This window comes from Hesperophylax consimilis, chromosome 23 (assembly GCF_061612785.1).
Source record: "Hesperophylax consimilis isolate HC1 chromosome 23, BYU_Hcon_1.0, whole genome shotgun sequence".
Taxonomy (NCBI): Eukaryota; Metazoa; Arthropoda; class Insecta; order Trichoptera; family Limnephilidae; genus Hesperophylax; species Hesperophylax consimilis.
In genome coordinates this window covers 9760041-9778263 of record NC_142858.1, presented here as the reverse complement: position 1 = coordinate 9778263, position 18223 = coordinate 9760041, and the positions used below count along the sequence as shown (strand labels likewise).

Below are 18223 nucleotides of genomic sequence, written 5' to 3'. Positions count from 1 at the left end.
CTACAATATTTATTTATTTAATAGATTTGGTATAATATACCACAGTGATTTTGATGGCAGTGCTTTTGGCGAGTTCTTAGATTGACTACAATATCCTGTCAATAATGCAGTTATTTAAAAAATGTCATCGACAACGAATCTATCTGCCGAGTTTCTTAACTTATGTATATATATATGTACTTAATATAAATATACATTTTTTTAGTATTAATTTGCACCCTGATGATGTTTTAGTTAAAAAAAACCGGTCGGTCAATAAATTAATAAAAAATCGGGGGTTTAAACAAAATAATTGTTTTGTTTCATTAAATATGTCAAACCACAAAGTGATTGCATTCTACAATAATACAAATACTTTACACCGAGGACACCAACCGTACCTACTGTGCAAATCATCGTGTTCAACCTATGAAGGCGACACGATATATTTTGTAAAAAATAATTTTCCACATCGTAGACGTATCGGACATCAATGATATAAATAACGATTTTTTTTTTCTGTTCTCACATGTTTCACTATGATCTTTTCCTAATAAGGTTCTTGTCACCGGAAAAGTGTTGTGTGGCGTTTCCAAGGTTGAATAATAATTCGCACGACATAACCGTAGTTATAATATTTCGGCACTTTGTTATATCACTAAACGGATTTGTTGAATCGACACATACCGAGTATATTTGTGGTCACTTCCGACAGCGGTGTCCTTGCGATACGTTATTGAGAAACAGCCTCTTTTCCTTTAAGACGAAAACAAGAAATGCCTTGTGGGTGTGTTTCATAATACAAATATTTATTTATTTACATAAAACAAGAATAATTTACTAACATTGCTTAGTGAGTTCAAATTAACTTAATAAAAAATAATGTTATTCCCAAATGCCAGATGCATGAATGTTATTTACAATTTAATTTATACATATTGGCAGTAGGTACGTAGAAAAACAATAGAATATAAAAATAAGCATTCAAACAACATTCGCTGCGATACCTTTAAAGGCGTGTCTCAAGCGATAATATTATCACAAAAACTGAACACTATGTTTGTGCAAATATGATACATTGAGGAAGGGCTACAATGTTTTTGTTTTCCGTGGCCGATGCAAAACAAAAAAACGTAGTGTTCCTGACCCAAATTTTTTATGGTTTGAAAACATTTGGTCGCTGGAGACCTGCTAACGCTTTCAAAAAATAGTTTTTACCATCAGTTGATCAGAAAAATCGTCTTCGGCACGATACATAAGAGACCTTTTTGATATTGCATCATTTACATCTTTTTGTTATTTGGCACAAACCTTCAAATATCTATGTCATTGAGAAAACATATCATAGAAACAAGTTCACAATATTAACCATTTGCACATCCGACAGTGGTCGTTGTGTCCATATAAATAGTGGAATAATCTCCAACAAAAATAATTAGTAAAGAACGTTTACATAAAAAATAGCGGTCACGGGACGCCTGGCAGGTGTAAAAAATATCGAAATTGTTTATTTTGAAGGTCTTTTGTATTTTCGTTAGTAAAACAATTTCCTTATTAGTAGTTTTCATGATGAAAAATATTATATTATAATTAAAATATTCACAAAGAAATATATAACAAATTAAAAATTCATCATCATTTAGAATGGATATATTGGAAATTTTAGTGAGGTAGATACATTTGTGTTACATTTCCATAAGTTCTAGCATGGATCTCGATAACAGCCAATGTAAAAAATATATATTGTCTGCATTAAAATCAACCTTTTTTAAATCCCTCGAAGCATTTTTCACCACCCAGAATAGGCTAGATTTCCATTTGTTTGTTGTAATGTCTTTACTGTATTTTTGTTTATGTTTATTAACATGCACAATAGACATGCCATAAGTTCTAGCATGGATCTCGATAACAGCCAATGTAAAAAATATATATTGTCTGCATTAAAATCAACCTTTTTTAAATCCCTCGAAGCATTTTTCACCACCCAGAATAGGCTAGATTTCCATTTGTTTGTTGTAATGTCTTTACTGTATTTTTGTTTATGTTTATTAACATGCACAATAGACATTAAAAAAAACATTAAAAAAAATATATCATATAAAAATAATTTATGAAAAAAATAAAAGTTCAAGTTAAAACAACAGACTCAAGATTTCGTATTCTGAGGCCTATCGCTAAACATGTCTGGAATCATGTTATATATTATACTACTGTGGATGTTGTATATTATAGCCGAGACATTCGTACAAGAGGCTGGGAGAAGGTTAAGTTGATTGTTTGACGCAAATATCAACCACGAGTACTTTGTATCCATAGCGAAAATCTTTTCACAAGTAAATATTTAATATTTTTCTAGCTTTTAATCAATTAAGGGATTTGTTTTACATGTAAAACTAGGTTTTATATGAAACCATTTAGCAGTAACAAGTTGGGTAAAAAGGTAACCTGACAACTTAATAAAAGGACAATTCAAAACTCCTTTAAAAAGTGAAATAATGTCATGAAAAGTGATGAAAACAAGGTTAAATTGACTTTTTGACGCTTTTTAAGGGTTTTTTGGATTGCTAATGTTTTGAGTTATCATTGTACCGTGTAAAAATAGGTAATCTAACAAAAATTTATAACAATTTTCATTTAAAACAAACGTATTTTTGATGGGCCCAAATATCACAAATATTAAACCCGGTTGGGATAAAAATAGAGAGAGTATTTATAATTTACACATTGTTACATAATGAGTATCAGTACCGCCTTGGTGCGTTCTGAGTTAAAATAGGGAAGCAATAGTCAGTTTGGTCGCACCGGTTTCGTAGATATTGTTCTCTTACTTCAACTCCACTTGTGTGGGTGGGATTAAGACAAACAGCGCCCCCGCCGGTCATATTACTCCACTTTATTAATTATATTTTACCTCGACCCGAGGCGGTCAGACGAGGGAGCCACCAGAAGCAAAAGATGAACACAGGTAAATGCGTTCAGCACAATATCTCAGTCAACCCTTTCATAAACAGTGACAAGTGTTATATAGCGCCTTTCGGTTTTTAAAAAATATAACTTATAAGATATAAACTTTAACATGAAAAAATATAGTTGTGTAAGTAATATAAAATATAATAAAGATCCCCTATGAGCATGTAAAATAGTCAAGGAAAGTAAATAGAAGTTAAGAACATGTGTAAATATCAAAGCAAAATGAGATTCTGTGTAAGTATCTAATACAATAACTTTTTGATGGTGTTTTTTAGATTTTTTTTTTCAAAACCAAACAACAGAAATATATCTTCCACCTGTCGTCACTGGTCACTCAGCTAAGTAACCGCTCAATCCCTGGGTGAGCGGGTTGAGTGGCTTGGTCCAGGTCCACACATGACACATCATCTTTTTAGATATAGACAGGTCTGTATGGGAATGTGAGGAGAACAATATGGAGTTTTTTTAAAACGCTTTGAACTTATAGTTTAACATATAACTTATACCTCACTCCCTTTAAATTGAGAAAATCTGCAAATAGCAAAGCAAGAATTGCCCATTTTGTAGGTAGGTACCTATGTAAAAGGTTGAACTTTTAAAAAGAAGAAAAAAGTGAATAAAATAAATTAATAATACCAAAGTTTGTTAGGGTATATAAAATATGTTTAAATCATCAATTTCATAACTGAAATACATTATTATAATAAGTGGATTGTGTATAGTATTTTTGTGAATTTACGAAATAGAGTAGGTACCTATCCTATAGCAGCCGTAGACAAATGAATTCGTGATCACCATCTGTATCAGCGATTCATTCCATACATCTGTTATGTGTGCATATATATTACCAAAATTTTGGATTCTATTATTACATTATTAGTTACATTAGAAAGGTAATGATAATCTTATATTTCTGGCCGGCGGTACATGAAAGCTGCAGTAAATCAGGACTGTCATATTATTTTTAAAAGATTTTAAATAAAAAATAACAGATCGAAAACAATTATTTTGTCACTCAAATTTAATAAATTCATTAATCGTAACACATAAGTGTATCTGAGTTGTTGTTTTCTGTATATTTAGTTTATAATTTTAAAAACTATATTTTTCGTACTCTTTTAATTGTTTGAAAATGCACACTGTAGCGAGAAGACCATACAGTTGAGTTATATTCAACTTGATTCCTCAGTTATGTGTACAGTTTTTATTCTTTAATGTTGGTAAAGCTAACAATTTAAGATTATTAAGCCTTTCTTTGAAATATTTAAAAATGTTACAATTTATTAAGAATTACACCGCAAGAGCCAAACTTACTCAAAGTTCTAAAAGCCTTGGAGTACGATCTTGCATTACTTTCTATATCTTATATAGGAAGCTTTCACACTCAGTAAAATATCAATGACAGAACACATTGGTAATATGCAATAAGTAAAGAATTGACCCGTGGTCTAGTCAAAACAAATAAAATAAAAATAAATGAGTTGAGCTATGAACCATTATTAGCAGGACATTGTGCGCACAAAAGTATCGCCACCATCGTTCAGTTACACTATTGTAAATCGCATTTGTTTTCATCGATAGACCAAACGCATAACTTTCATTGGTTCCGCCGCTTTTATAGTCCATATGCAGTTTATTCGAAGCTCTGCGACGGTCTGATCGCTTCCATTCCATATCTCCCTGTTTGTCTATTATCGACGAGTCAAACATACCAAACTTAAATGAATTTATTTAGATACAAAACCCCATATTTATGTCTGGCCAGAGCATTGACAACACACACCTTCCCAATGAAAGAATTAATTATATAAATGCCATTGTACGGGACGTGTTTGCCTGCACAAGAAAAAACTGTAAAATTATAAACACCGGCACACATTTACCTTTGTCCTGTGTAACGATTCAAATAAAGCACTTGAGGTATTTCATTTGAACCATTACAGAGTTATTTAAAATATCATAAAAATGCAGGGAATATCGACTCTTGTAATATGTTTGCCTCAATAAATGCGTCTTGAGAAAGACGATATATTCGAAATTTGTAATTTGCTTTTGAAAAGAACGCCTTTATAAAGGCGGTTGTTTTTATTGCGGATAAAACACCTTGTATTCGTCCAAGGTCAGTCAGTAACGGCTCTGTGACATCGGGGCCAGTGAGCAGGACCGCACGCTGGAGGAAAGGCTCTCCGGGACTGGCTGGCAGGCGGGCTGGCAGGCGGGCTGGCAGGCGGGCTGGCAGGCGGGCTGGCAGGCGGGCTGGCTCAGTCGGCAACGTTCAGTCCCCTCGATCCAGGGAATATCGACTCTTGTATGTTTGCATAAATGAATGCGTCTTGAGAAAGACGATATATTCGACATTTGTAATTTGCATATTGAAAAGAACGCTTTTATAAAAGCGGTTGGTTTTTATTGCGGGTGCAACTTCTTGTATCCCTCCAGGCTCAGTCGGTAACGGCTCTGCGGGGCGCTGGCTGGTTCAGTAGGCAATGGCAGATCCTCTCTCCGAGGCTGGCTGTTGGGAAGGCTCAGTGAAGCCCGAGGCAGAGGCGCCGCGACGTCGGGGCGTCGTTGGCTTGTCGGTGAGCAGCGAGCTCAGCAGCAGGCAGTTGCAGTAGACAGCGGAAGTGGAGCGGGGGGGGGAACCGGGTTGAAGTCAAACACAGGGTGTTGCTCTCAGGTAGCGAAGCGGGTCAGGCAGAGCGGACAGCGGTAGATGTTGCTCGGTCCAGGGCTTATGGCGGAATGGTGAAGGGACCGGTTTTTGCGGCGCCTTTATAAGATTCTATAGGACCGCGCCTCCGACCCTTGATTGTATTTTGAAATTCCCGTAACGAGCTTGCTTTTTTCTTGCTATGAAGCTCGCCACGCTTGTAGGATTAAATCTGTTTATCTCAGAAATATAGGAATATTTTATAATATTAGACCTTATCTGCCTCTGTCGCCCTGCCAAAACCACATCGTCGCAATATTGTTTGTTTAGTTATAATAAGACATATTCTACAAGATAAGTGGTCAAATCTCTGTAACATTTTCAGAGTTTCGCTGATTACATAATTATCTTACGTGTAACATATTTTATTTCTATTCGAGCTTATTTAATTAACATATAAGTATCTTTGTATATAATTATTTAGTTAACATTGTTTCCTATTATTACAGGAAGGGCTTGCAAATTTGTATTTTTTTACAAATCTCTTGGATACACGTGGGTCGCTCAAGCAGGTTTTGTGCTTAGCCAATCAGCGGCTGCCTAGCCAGAGTAAGATGGTTGCTTGAGTTGAAGCGAGACAACTGCCTTTTAGGTCCGAGCGATAAAATTTACCGTTAAACGGCAGGGCAGGTTTTTAAACATGAGTTACCTATATGTAAGGCAGGTTTATCAACATTAGTTTTATGGAAGGTTTTACATAGTTTTCGACAGTGGTAAATATGATGGCATTTTGTTGTGTTTTTTTATAATTGATGTACATTTTATATTGATGATGCTGATGACGTTCGATACAGCCATGATGGTCGCCATCGGAAAGTTGGACAAATAAAATCACAAGCTAGGTAACAGGTAACTCGATAAATCCACTGGCAGACAGACAAACAAGCTAGTACTGTAAGCGACATCAAAGGGATGCATTACGGTAACTTCCAACTAGTGTTTAGTTAATTAATTAATTAAAGTATCGTCTATCAACAACGGATAAACACTCTCTGCATTGATATCACATCTATTTTTGGGCTTGTCCATTAATTATAAGTTTACGAACAATATCTAAATCAGTACAGGTTGCAGATTTACCTGTATTATTGGAATCGTGCAGGATTTTAATCATCGCAGATTAATAGTTTTGTAGATGTACTAGTTTTAAAAAACTGATTAGTATTTTATATATTATAATGACATTCCACTAAAATGTTGTCAGACTTTTTCTCGCATCTTTTGAGCGTTCTACAGATTTCAGGTCAGATTGATTAAAAACGGAATATTACCTAATTTGTTTATTTTCATGAAAAATCCAACTTAACTACTTCTTAACCAAATAATCTTTTCCACGTTAACAGTTGTCAGTTTTAAATACTAAATGTGGTTGTAACTTCTAATTTTTAAATAATTACACGACAACAAGGTATATAGTAAAATACAATTAATGTTATGGACACCTGTCCTCAAATATGTAAAGAGCCTTCCTCTCAGATGTGTTTTCCAAACACGTAACAATATGTTGAACCCTGTAACGAATATTCACTTTAATCGGATTATAAAACAGAGCGATCCCAGACGGAATATACGTACCTACATGTTCAGCACGAAATTCATCATAAATCGCATTATGAAGTTTATTTCAACTGTGAACAAGAATTGTCTCCAGCGTTTTAAATGTCCCACCATATACTACAATACGTGTTATAGTTTCACGGAGGATTGAGGTGGGACCCTATATGCCCATCAATAATCCTTGCCGTGTGGCCGCTCAGATTTACTATCGAAGATGCCCTATTTTATACGGAGCTCCCGAGAAAACTCTAAAATTTGTCAAAATTGTAGTCTTCGAAATGCCGTTGTTCAATTTTCACCAAAAATTTAGTGTTACCTATACAGATAACGTTTTGGTCGAATATATTCGGAGTACGTATTGCAAATTTAAATACATGAGACCGGGTCGTTTCTGTGAGTCGTTTTTTAGTTCAAAAGCTCGGCTGTGGAACTATTTGTTGGCTTACGTGTTTCCTCCATCGTACAACATGTTCACTCCTTGCTCTCCTCAAAAAGACCTCCAACAAAACCTTCCCAAAGATTACATAGATCTTGAAGGAAATTATTTTCTTCGGTGTGGTGATAATGAAAAAATAAAATATTTTAACTACCTACATACAACACATTTACAAACTCAAAGTTTTGAATAAAGTATGGAATTGACTAACCGTTCATAATATTTGTAAGTTTAAGTAAGTTTTTGTACACGACCGTATTATGTAACGTAATTTACCTGTTAATTGGCAAATATTTTGCTGTGTTAAAAACAATTTATTATATTTGTAGAATTTTGAGTGAATGCAAATTGTTTTACCATTTCCATTAACAACAACGAAATTTCGCCATTTTAAATTCGAAATTTATCTCAAAATTTAAATTTAACCGCCTATCTTATACAGGGTGTCCGGAAACTCGTAGTACAAGCGGGAAACTGGTGAATCTACATCACATTTGGAGTCGATTTTGTAATATATATTTTTTTATTTGAGCTTTCGTTATCGAGTAAATCGAGTTTGAAGTTGATTTTTTTTATTTTTTTTTTATTTTTTTTTTTAATCAAATTCTTATAAATTATTACTGAAGATCAAAGTACCCAACTAATTAAAACTATTTGAAAGTAAAACAAATGAAGAAACTCGGATTTGAAGCATTATTTTGAAATCACCCTTCATTTAACCCGGTGTAATCATAAAATATTTCTGCTCTGCAGGGTTAAAACATTTGTTATTCAACCCTAAACACCAGAAAAAACTTTAACCCTAAAATAGCCGAAAAATATTTTTTTTTGGTTTTTTTTTGAAAATGCTCAAATCAAAAAACTTTATGTTTTTTTGGGTTCCCCATGTGGTGTAGATTCTCCAGTTTACCGCTTGTACTACGAGTTTCCGGACGCCGTGTATAAGACAAGTCGCGGTATTGATTCATTTAATGTTGATTGTACAGCCAGAAAAGTAAAATTGCTGAAACTTGGGGTAATTGTAGAGTAAGTGCCAGTTGTTTCAGAGAATTTTAATTTCATTATTATATCAATATTGGTCAGTTGTTTCACATAACTGAAATGATAACAAGCTTGATTAACAGAACTTGAAAATTAAATTTGTTGAATTATTCAAATTCTCTGAAACAACTGTCCCTAAGAAAGCGTGTTGATGAAACTTGGGCGAAGCGGGGTAGTTACTACAATTTTAAAAGAGATATTTTCTTGAAAAAAGTAAAAATTATGAGATATGGCTCTTATAAAAAGAACATTGCTTTTCTGTGTAAATAAAAAAGGCATTGGGGATATTTAAAGCGACATTTTTCGAATCAACCACGCTGATTAGACGTCTTTTAAAAAGGCTTATCAGATCAAAGGCTTTCCAAAATTAATCCTTCCTGCTCAAATCTAAATTTGAAGGACCAAAAGACCCGAAAAGGCTGAAAAACAAAATTACACGAATTCCGAAGAATTTTCATATTTCTGCGCTGGAAATTTCCATGAAATGGACGAGAAATGAGAAAGCCGCGACCTAATCGTGAATGAAATGGCGAAGGGAATCATGGTAATGAAACCCTCTCGTTCCTGCAAAGGGCATATTTTATTACAGCGATGAAGCCGGCTGATACGAAATTACGGCGACCGAATGAAAACCTCAATTTTCATATGCTTATTTTTCGCAACGAAGATGCGTTCTCATCGTGTTACGAGTTAGATGATTCTGGAAAGCTTTTAGGTTTTGATCGTCGCGGTTCGTTGTTTATTATTGGGCTTAAGTGGGCGAGTCGGGGAAAGCAATGCATCTTCATTCGCAAATGGCATGTTGTATTACCGTCAGAACTTTCTTTCAGTATTTAGAATCTCACCGCCGTACAACCTGTGTAAAAAGGCTTAGGATCATAATATTACATTCAAAATTGGTACGACTAGACTTCTAGAAACTAAATTCTGATCACTCGTAGTAGAAAACTGCGAATAATTGAAAAATGTCGATGTCGTGTGAGAATTGTGGAGATTCGCAAATAATTTAAGACTGACGTAGGCGTAATGATTAAGATCAATAAAGGGAAGCTTATTTGGTTTGGGAATGTAGAGCAAATTTACGAAAAAATAAGTTTAATGGATGACCAGTCGGTGGCCGAGTTGAATCGCGTTTGGGTCCCTTATTGGGTTCAATTCCTCGGCTGGCTGAGTCCTCCATTTTCAGCTTACTGTGGTGGTAGTAGGAGATTTTCAAATATTGTCAGGTTATTCGTAACCAGGGAATGTTTGTCTTTCTTTAAAAAAAAAATAAAATTTAACTCAAATGTGAATGATAGAAGAAGTCATGGCACGATCAAGTGAACAAAGAGTCAGAATAATAAGAATATATGAGTGAGTCCATGTAAGAATGCGAATGAACCAAGGAGTGTGTACCAAGACAGAGTCGTTTGGCGGGGAAACGGCGGATGGTTAATTAGTTAGTTTTTTATATTTACAACTGTCTTTGTTGTGTAGAGCTGAATATTTTCCGCTCAAATCGAATTGAAATCAATACATAGTTACTAGATCGAGGTTTCGGTACTAGCCAGTTTAATATATTTTTTTAAACTTTATTATATAAATTTAAAATTATGTTTATGACAGTACAAACAATGTCCAAGATGCGTTAAATAAATACAAAAGGGATAAACGACTTTGTATTTTTCATTGAAACGGTATTTCCCGTCAACTATCATAAAATAATCGATAATACATTTTCAAGAAAGTCCCATATCGTGGAACGCCTATAGAATTGATTCGATAAGGTAATGCATTTCATGGTCCGTGTATTTTTATGAATATATGGCCAGATGGGAGACCAAGTGAAAGTACCTCAAATAGGTAGGTACCCACCTACCCAGTGGATGGGTCCAATCTCACTAGTGAATTTCATCTTCATGTTTACAATATCAGATTATTCCTACCGCCTGCTAAATAAGATTTTAGAGCCCTTTGTTAATCTATCTCATTAAAAGTCCAACAGCCTTACTAGAAACTGGTGAAAAATTGATTCAATTCATAAATGACCATCTATGTGAATAACTTACTGATATGTGAACTGAAATAAAATAATAGTTTATGGAGAATTATATACATTGCTTTTCCAGCTAAAGAGGGTTGTTCATATGTTGAATAAACTTGAATTAATGTAAATTTCACCCAAATTTGGAGTTTTCCCAAGGTATTTGTTCTATACATTTCTTCATTATCAGGTATATGGTATTTTTTAGAATACACAGTACATAGGGATTCACACGTCAGTTAAAACATGAAAATTTTGCACGAGTACGCACAGGGAAAGTTTAATATGGTTTAATATCTGTCGCTCATAAGTTGAAAATTCAACTAACCAACTACTTAACCATTGCGCCGTTTCCCCGCAGGGGAACCCCTTTTCTAGGGGTAGGCAGAGAGGACGGACAGCCAAACTATCTGAACTCAAGTATCTGATTCACTTTTCGTGCCATGTCCTCCTCGGGCGTCTCCGACTTCTGCTACCATTCACATTTGGATCGTATATTCTCCTTACACTCGTCATTACGCTTACATCAGCCTTGCACTCTTTGCGGATCTCCACATTTCTCACACGATCATACATGGTTTTACCACACATACGCCTCAAGGATCTCATTTCAACAGCATTCAGTCTACTTTCATCCTTTCTCTGCCAGCTCCATGCCTCATTTACATATATCAGGGTAGGTACCATTATGGACTGCTAGCTTCGCTTCTTTGGACAATTTTTTGTTATCGCCAACTGCGTTCAGTCCTCCATGGAGTTATCTGCATTTACCATTCTTTCAATATCTCTGTCAGCCTTCCCATCTCTTGTAAACATACTCGCTAAATACACAAACTTATCCACCTGATCCAAGTGTTCCTCATTCACAACTATATTGCACACTGTTTTCGTACTCTCTCTTTCAAACACCTTGAATTTAGACTTACTTCATAATAATAATAATAAATTCTTTATTCCAGGGTGTGGGGAGGTTAGTGCAATCCCACACATCCCATAGAGGATATTGTTAAAAATTGGGGATGATCCTTTTTGAATAAAAACTGGTTTTCTTGACACCACTTTACATTTATTTCAAACTATTGAAACAGGTATAATAATTATAAAGAACTGTGCGAATAACACTGCTACGATCGCTCTGACTTATGAGCTTGTTTATTATCGAGTTATTGTTGAGAAAAGAACGAAAAAACACATAATGCGAGCCTTTTTAAAGACTTCAAAAACCCACTACATGTAAATAAAACACTTGTCATCGTGATGTCTAGCAGTAAAAATGAAACCTGCTATACCGACCAAATTGACACTATTTTCTAAGCAAGGACTCACACCATTTTGGTTAAACGTAGTAACTTCAAATTTCTAGACTACAGATGTCGGTAGCCTGCAAAATTGAACATATTGCCAGGGGGCGGGATTCAAAAATGGCACTAAATTTTTGAATGATAATCTATTTAAAAATAAACTATAAACCAAACAGAATAAACTAAAAATTCTTAATCTAAATATACCACAAAAATACTAACAAAATAATTCAAAATAGCAGAAATTAACAAAATAAAACCCCCTTTTTTTTATGCCCTACTGGTAAACTTATAAATTTAACTGTATAAATGCTGTTGAATTACTCTATTAATTAACTAAAAATAACTAGAAAATTATTAATCCTATTAAATAACCAAAAAAAAAATTCAAAAATGACTAAATTACACACGTCTGCATACTAATTTTTACATATTTAAATAGTTCAATAACACAAATAATATAGTTCACACTGAACACAACACAATTATTGTTCCTTTTTTTTTTTCTTTCTTCTCAGGTCTTCTGCTTGATCCATCCAAGGTGGAGTCGAGAAGATAAGCATCATAGTGTAATGTACATAATCAATCCTTGGTAAGGTCCGGGACGTCAATTACAGGTTTAGTGTCTGAATCCAGGGGCATCAGACATATCTTTGTGATGGGCCTCACAAAGACTCCTTGAGGTGTTTTTAGGGTAACAACTCGTACTACTCCATCCGCTCCAGGGTGTGTATGCAGAATTCGGGCCATTTTCCATAAAGGTGGAGGTAAATGATCTTCCTTTAAAATCACCAGATCGTCTTTTTGCAGTGCCCGTTGAGTGCTGGTCTGCCATTTAGTTCTCTTTTGTAGTTCCATCAGGTAATCTTGCTTCCATCTAGACCAAAAAGATTGAATTAGCGAACTGATCCTCTGATATTGAGTTAGTCTGTTGTCCGGTATCGCCCGGACGTCTCTCTCAGGAATGATACAGGATTCAGTGCCTATAAGGAAATGGTTTGGGGTAAGAGGTTGGTAATCATGGATGTCGTCGGATAAGGAAGTTAATGGACGGGAGTTCAAACAGGCCTCAATCTGACAAATTAAGGTATATAAGAGTTCAAATGTTAATGAAGAATTGTTAGTGATTCTATATAAATGGAATTTTGCTGATTTTACTGCTGCTTCCCACAAACCTCCCTGATTAGGGGCTCGAGGGGTTATGAACTTCCACTCAATACCTCTGTTCACTAAATAATTTTGAATATTGTCGTTGTTTTCCCTCAAGCTGGTGTACAGCTCTTTGAGTCTGCTGCTAGCTCCTTTAAAATTACTAGCATTGTCGGAAAAGATCTTTTCAGGTTGTCCCCTACGGGATATAAACCTTTTTAAACTGTTCAAAAAAGCATTGCTAGATAAATCCGAAACTAATTCCAAGTGAACGGCCTTGGTTGAGAAGCAAATAAAGATACATAAATACGATTTTGCGAGGGAAGCCTTCCTCAGCGTCCCACTTTTAATTAGAATTGGTCCGGCGTAATCTATTCCGGTGATAGCGAAAGGACGACTCGGCGTAATTCTTTCGGGTGGCAAATTTCCCATGATTTGATGACCGGTTCGGGGACGACATCTAAAACATACAACACATTTATGTAATATCTTTTTAATAGTATTTTTACCAAAGATGGGCCAAAATTTTAATCGTATTTCAGCTAACAAAGCTTGAGGTCCTGCGTGTAGGTTTACATAATGGTAGTGACGTATTATAAATTCAGTTAGCTTATGTTTAGCCGGCAAGATAACTGGGTGTTTTTGTTGGTAAGATAAATGTGTAGCCAAATTCAACCTACCGCCTACATATATTAGACCATCATGTAAGAAGGGATTAAGAGATTTTAAATTACTTTTCTTGTTGACGATGCCATGGTTTTTTAATTCTTTCAATTCCTTTTGAAAGGCGTGTATTTGAGCTGATCTCAATAGACATTTCAAGCCTGATTCCAATTCAGCCACACTTAAATTGTCTGAAATTTTACCCTTAACACTTCTGCAGTTATTGACAAATCGCAATACATACGCAGTAACTCTTTTCAATTTAATAAATGATGAGAATTTTTCAAATATCTCCCATTCTTGAATATCTGTGGATAATAGAATATTTTTGCCTTTGAGTTCAGGAGGGTTTGAACACGAAATATTTGATATAGGCCAAGCGTTGACTCCCTCGGTCAACCAACTTGGTCCATTCCACCATATTGCAGAATTTATCAATTTATCTGTAGTGGTTCCTCTTGAAAGTATATCTGCTGCATTGTCGGCTGATGATACATGTCTCCATAGATCTGGATCACTAAGTTCTTGTATTTCAGCTACTCTGTTTGCAACGAAAGTAGCCCATCTCGTAGGTTGACCTTTCAGCCAGCACAACGTTATCATGGAGTCACACCAATAATGTGTGTCGATCTCCACTATATTTAGCGCTTGTTTTATATTTTTTATTAATTTCGCCAGTAGCACAGCACTACAAAGCTCTAACTTGGGCAGGGAAATACACTTCAATGGCGCCACTCTTGATTTGGACGTTATTAAATGTGAATGCCGCTTACCGACATGGTCCACTGACACCATGTAAACGCAGGCTCCGTAAGCTTTCTCAGATGAGTCGCAAAAACCGTGTAGTTGTAGATATGTAGATTGCCTGCAAATAATTTTTCTTGGTATTTTCAACACATTTAGTTGAATTAATTCTTGAAGGTAGGACCTCCAGGGTGCTAATATTTCATTAGGCAATGGATCATCCCACGCTGCTTTAGACTGCCATAACTTCTGCATTATCAATTTGGCTACAACTATAATCGGTCCTAGAAGACCTAATGGATCGAAGGTTGATGCGATGCAAGATAATATCTGTCTTTTACTCTCGGTTCGACTTGATGGTTTCATTATTACATAAGAAAAGTAATCAGATTCATTATTCCATATTAATGCTAATATTTTCTCAGTCTTTGGATTGTCAGTAATAATTTTTTCAGAATTGCCTGATTCGGCAATCTTAGCTTGGCCCGACTCGGCTGACAACTCCAAGACATTGGACCTCCATTTCCTCAAAATCATCCCCGCAGACAAAAAGATGTTGATTAATTGCTCTTTTAACTCTCTACAGGATTCCATGTCATCTCCTCCGGTTAACAAGTCATCCATATAGAAGTCATTTTCTATGACCTGACTAGCTCTAGGAAAATTTATATTGTTATCCATACCAATTTGCCGTAGACTTCTAGTGGCTAAGAAAGAGGAAGGCCCCAGACCATATGTGACTGTCTTCAGACGGTAATGCTTGAGCACCTCCTGCGGCGACTCGCGCCACACTATCTTCTGCAGGTCACGGTCCGCTTCACACACGTTAATCTGGCGGTACATCTTCTCGATGTCAGCCGTCAGTACTACTTGATGTTTCCTGAAATGCAATAGTTGGGTGTATAAGTCCTTTTGTATAACAGGTCCTGTCATCAAGGCGTCATTGAGAGAAATTCCATTTGAAGTTTTGGCGGAGCCGTCAAAAACGACCCTCACTTTAGTAGTAGTGCTTGATTCTTTTGTTACAGCGTGATGAGGTAAAAAATAGGATTCACGATCCCCCTTTGACTGGTCACACACCTCCATATGACCTAATTCCTCATATTCACGCATGAATTGTATATATTGTGTCTTCAATTCGGGATTTGACACAAGTTTTCCTTGTAAATTTTTAAATCTTTTTTCAGCAGTGAGCAATGAACTTCCCAGCTGATCAATGCATGCTCGACGCGGTAAACTTACTACGTATCTACCGTCGTCTTGTCTAGTATGAGTACTAGCAAAACTGGCTTCACAAGCCTTTTCTTCATGATTTAGAATCTTAGTGGGATTAATCTCCTCCAATTTCCAAAATTTTTCTATTTGGTGACTTATTTTATTTATAGATAAATTACAACAATCTGATACAGGCCTTTGCTTTGGGTACATGTGGATTGGTCCTGATATGATCCATCCCAGTTGCGTACGTTGAAGTGTTGGTCCCGATTCGAGTTTCAATCTATCGTTGGTTAGGATTTCCCAAAAGCTCTCCGCGCCCAACAGGATGTCGATGGGTGCAGCTATATTGAAGTTCGGGTCAGCTAGCTCCAATCCTCGTGGTAACTTGAAGTCTTTTTTCGCCATTGTCACTTGTGGTAAATTTGTTGTAATCTCCTGTAAAATCAGACATGATATTTCACTTTTATAATCAGTATGAAGCGAATTCATCTCCACTGAAATTCTCTTTTTTATGTGAGTGATGTTATTATGGATCCCAGAAACGGGTTTGTTTATCAATTCACATGGTAAATTTAATTTATTAGCAAATTCTGCTCTCATAAAATTTGACTGGGCCCCTGAATCAATCAGAATGCGGGCTTTAAAAATTTTATTGTTACTACCCACAACTCCTATGTTGGCAGTTGACAATAATATTATTTTTTCTGCTTTATCCGATGCAGAAAAATTCGATACTGAAACCTCGTTATCAGCATCCATATTGGAGGCCTCCCGCAGAGGTACCTCATTGTGTAGTAAGGTGTTGTGATTATCTTTGCCACAACGCCTGCAAGAAAAGGTTGCCTTGCAACTCTGTGCCTGGTGACCCACCTTTAAACATTTAAAACAAGCTTGGATTGATTTCGTAGCATCAATCCTCTCGTGTAATTTTAATTTCAGAAATTTTTTACAATAATAAATATGGTGACCTTTCTCGTTACAATAAATGCAGTTGTTAGCCTTTACCGCTAAAAATACTGATGAATCTTTTTTGCAATTATTGTTGCCTAGTTGTGTTTTATGTAAGCTAGAAAATTTTTTCTCAGAAGCGTTCATCAGTTCCAATACTTGGGCTCTAGCAGATAAACATTTTAAGAATTCCTTTAACGTCGGTAATTCGTCTTGTAATATATATTGTTCCCAATTTTTTCGGGTAGCTGTGTCTAATTTATTTGATATTATATAAATAACCAATGGATCCCATTGATCTACCTTGACCCCGATATTTTGTAATGCCTTTAAACTAACGTTTGTTTCATCAATTAGATACCTCAATGCTACAGGCTCTTCTTGTTTCATGTCTTTTAATGAAAATAGAGCTTGGATGTGTTTATGAACGGTAGTTCTTAAATTTGCATAACGTTCATTTAATAATTCCCAAGCGGAAATGTAATTTAATTCAGAAATTTCTAGATTAGCAATTATCTTTAATGCGTTTCCCTTTAAAGTTGATTGCAAATAAAAGAATTTTTGTACGTTGCTTAAATTACTATTGCTATGGACTAAAGTCTTGAAGGTTTCGACGAAATTAACCCAATTTTTCTGATCGCCATGAAATTCCCGTAATTGGAGGTTGGGTAGTTTAATTTCCACCTTACTTTGATCGACGGATTCGATCGCGCCTTTGGCCGTTGCCAAAACTGAGAAATATTGGTTTTCGAAAGCTTCTCGTTGACTATAATTTTCAATTTCGTCTGAATCCGGTAACATTTCAATTTTCTGTTGAACTGCTTCGAATTCATCTAACAATGATTTCACCCGCTCATATCTTAATTTAATTTCATTTACCGACAATGCATTTAAGGAATCCGCGAATCGGGTTAGTTTTCCTTTGATTACGCCGCGTTTGTTTATTAATGACTTCATATTTTCCATTTTTAATTATATTTTGTTAATATCGGTTGACAATTATTTTATTTTAGCAAACACCCGTTTGAAAGAATACCACGACAATCTTGACAATACTATTTGAGAACACTATTCAATAATATTATATTCTTATTTTCAAGTGGGTAGTGATTTTATTTATAATATTGACTCTATTTAAGATTAATCTCGTTTAAATTACATGAGACCTGAATAAACATAAAATGGATGATAGGAAGGAAAGCACTGAATACTTATCTCAGATTTGCGATGTGGTCCACTTTCCTTAATGATTTCCAGTTTCAATCAATTTTGTATCCTTTTGGCTGCTGGTTCTTTGTTTTTTTTTACATACAATCTCCTGATCGTAATCCGGTTGAAGGATCAAATGTTAAAAATTGGGGATGATCCTTTTTGAATAAAAACTGGTTTTCTTGACACCACTTTACATTTATTTCAAACTATTGAAACAGGTATAATAATTATAAAGAACTGTGCGAATAACACTGCTACGATCACTCTGACTT

At 35.4% G+C, this 18223-nt stretch overlaps 2 protein-coding genes across 4 annotated transcripts in view; one reads left to right on the top strand and one right to left on the bottom strand.

The window, feature by feature from the left end:
- LOC149412300 (uncharacterized) overlaps positions 1 to 18223 on the top strand; it is a 134963-nt gene that overhangs the window by 16265 nt on the left and 100475 nt on the right. The gene's annotated exons all lie outside the window — the stretch shown is intronic.
- On the bottom strand, positions 11899 to 16333 carry LOC149412301 (uncharacterized). 2 transcript variants are annotated; one of them, XR_016304565.1, is made up of 2 exons: positions 15985 to 16333; positions 11899 to 12894 (listed from the first exon to the last, which is right to left on the bottom strand). XR_016304565.1 is itself a non-coding variant. In XM_089645801.1 (2 exons), the coding sequence occupies exons 1-2, from the start codon at positions 15684 to 15686 to the stop codon at positions 12875 to 12877; spliced, it is 450 nt and encodes a 149-aa protein (XP_089501927.1). In that variant the 5' UTR covers positions 15687 to 15725; the 3' UTR covers positions 11923 to 12874. The 2 variants fall into 2 exon arrangements, 1 of the variants encoding a protein (XP_089501927.1); XM_089645801.1 differs by lacking the exon at positions 15985 to 16333 and adding an exon at positions 15257 to 15725 and having other exon boundaries at positions 11923 to 12894.

Excerpts from the sequence above, each read along its gene's own strand:
- LOC149412301 (XM_089645801.1), bottom strand. The coding sequence starts at position 15,686 with ATGCGTGAATATGAGGAATTAGGTCATATGGAGGTGTGTGACCAGTCA. Across the intron at positions 12,895-15,256 it reads TAGAAGTCTACGGCAAATTG|ATGGAAGCAAGATTACCTGA; the intron begins GTATGGATAACA and ends TTTTTGGTCTAG.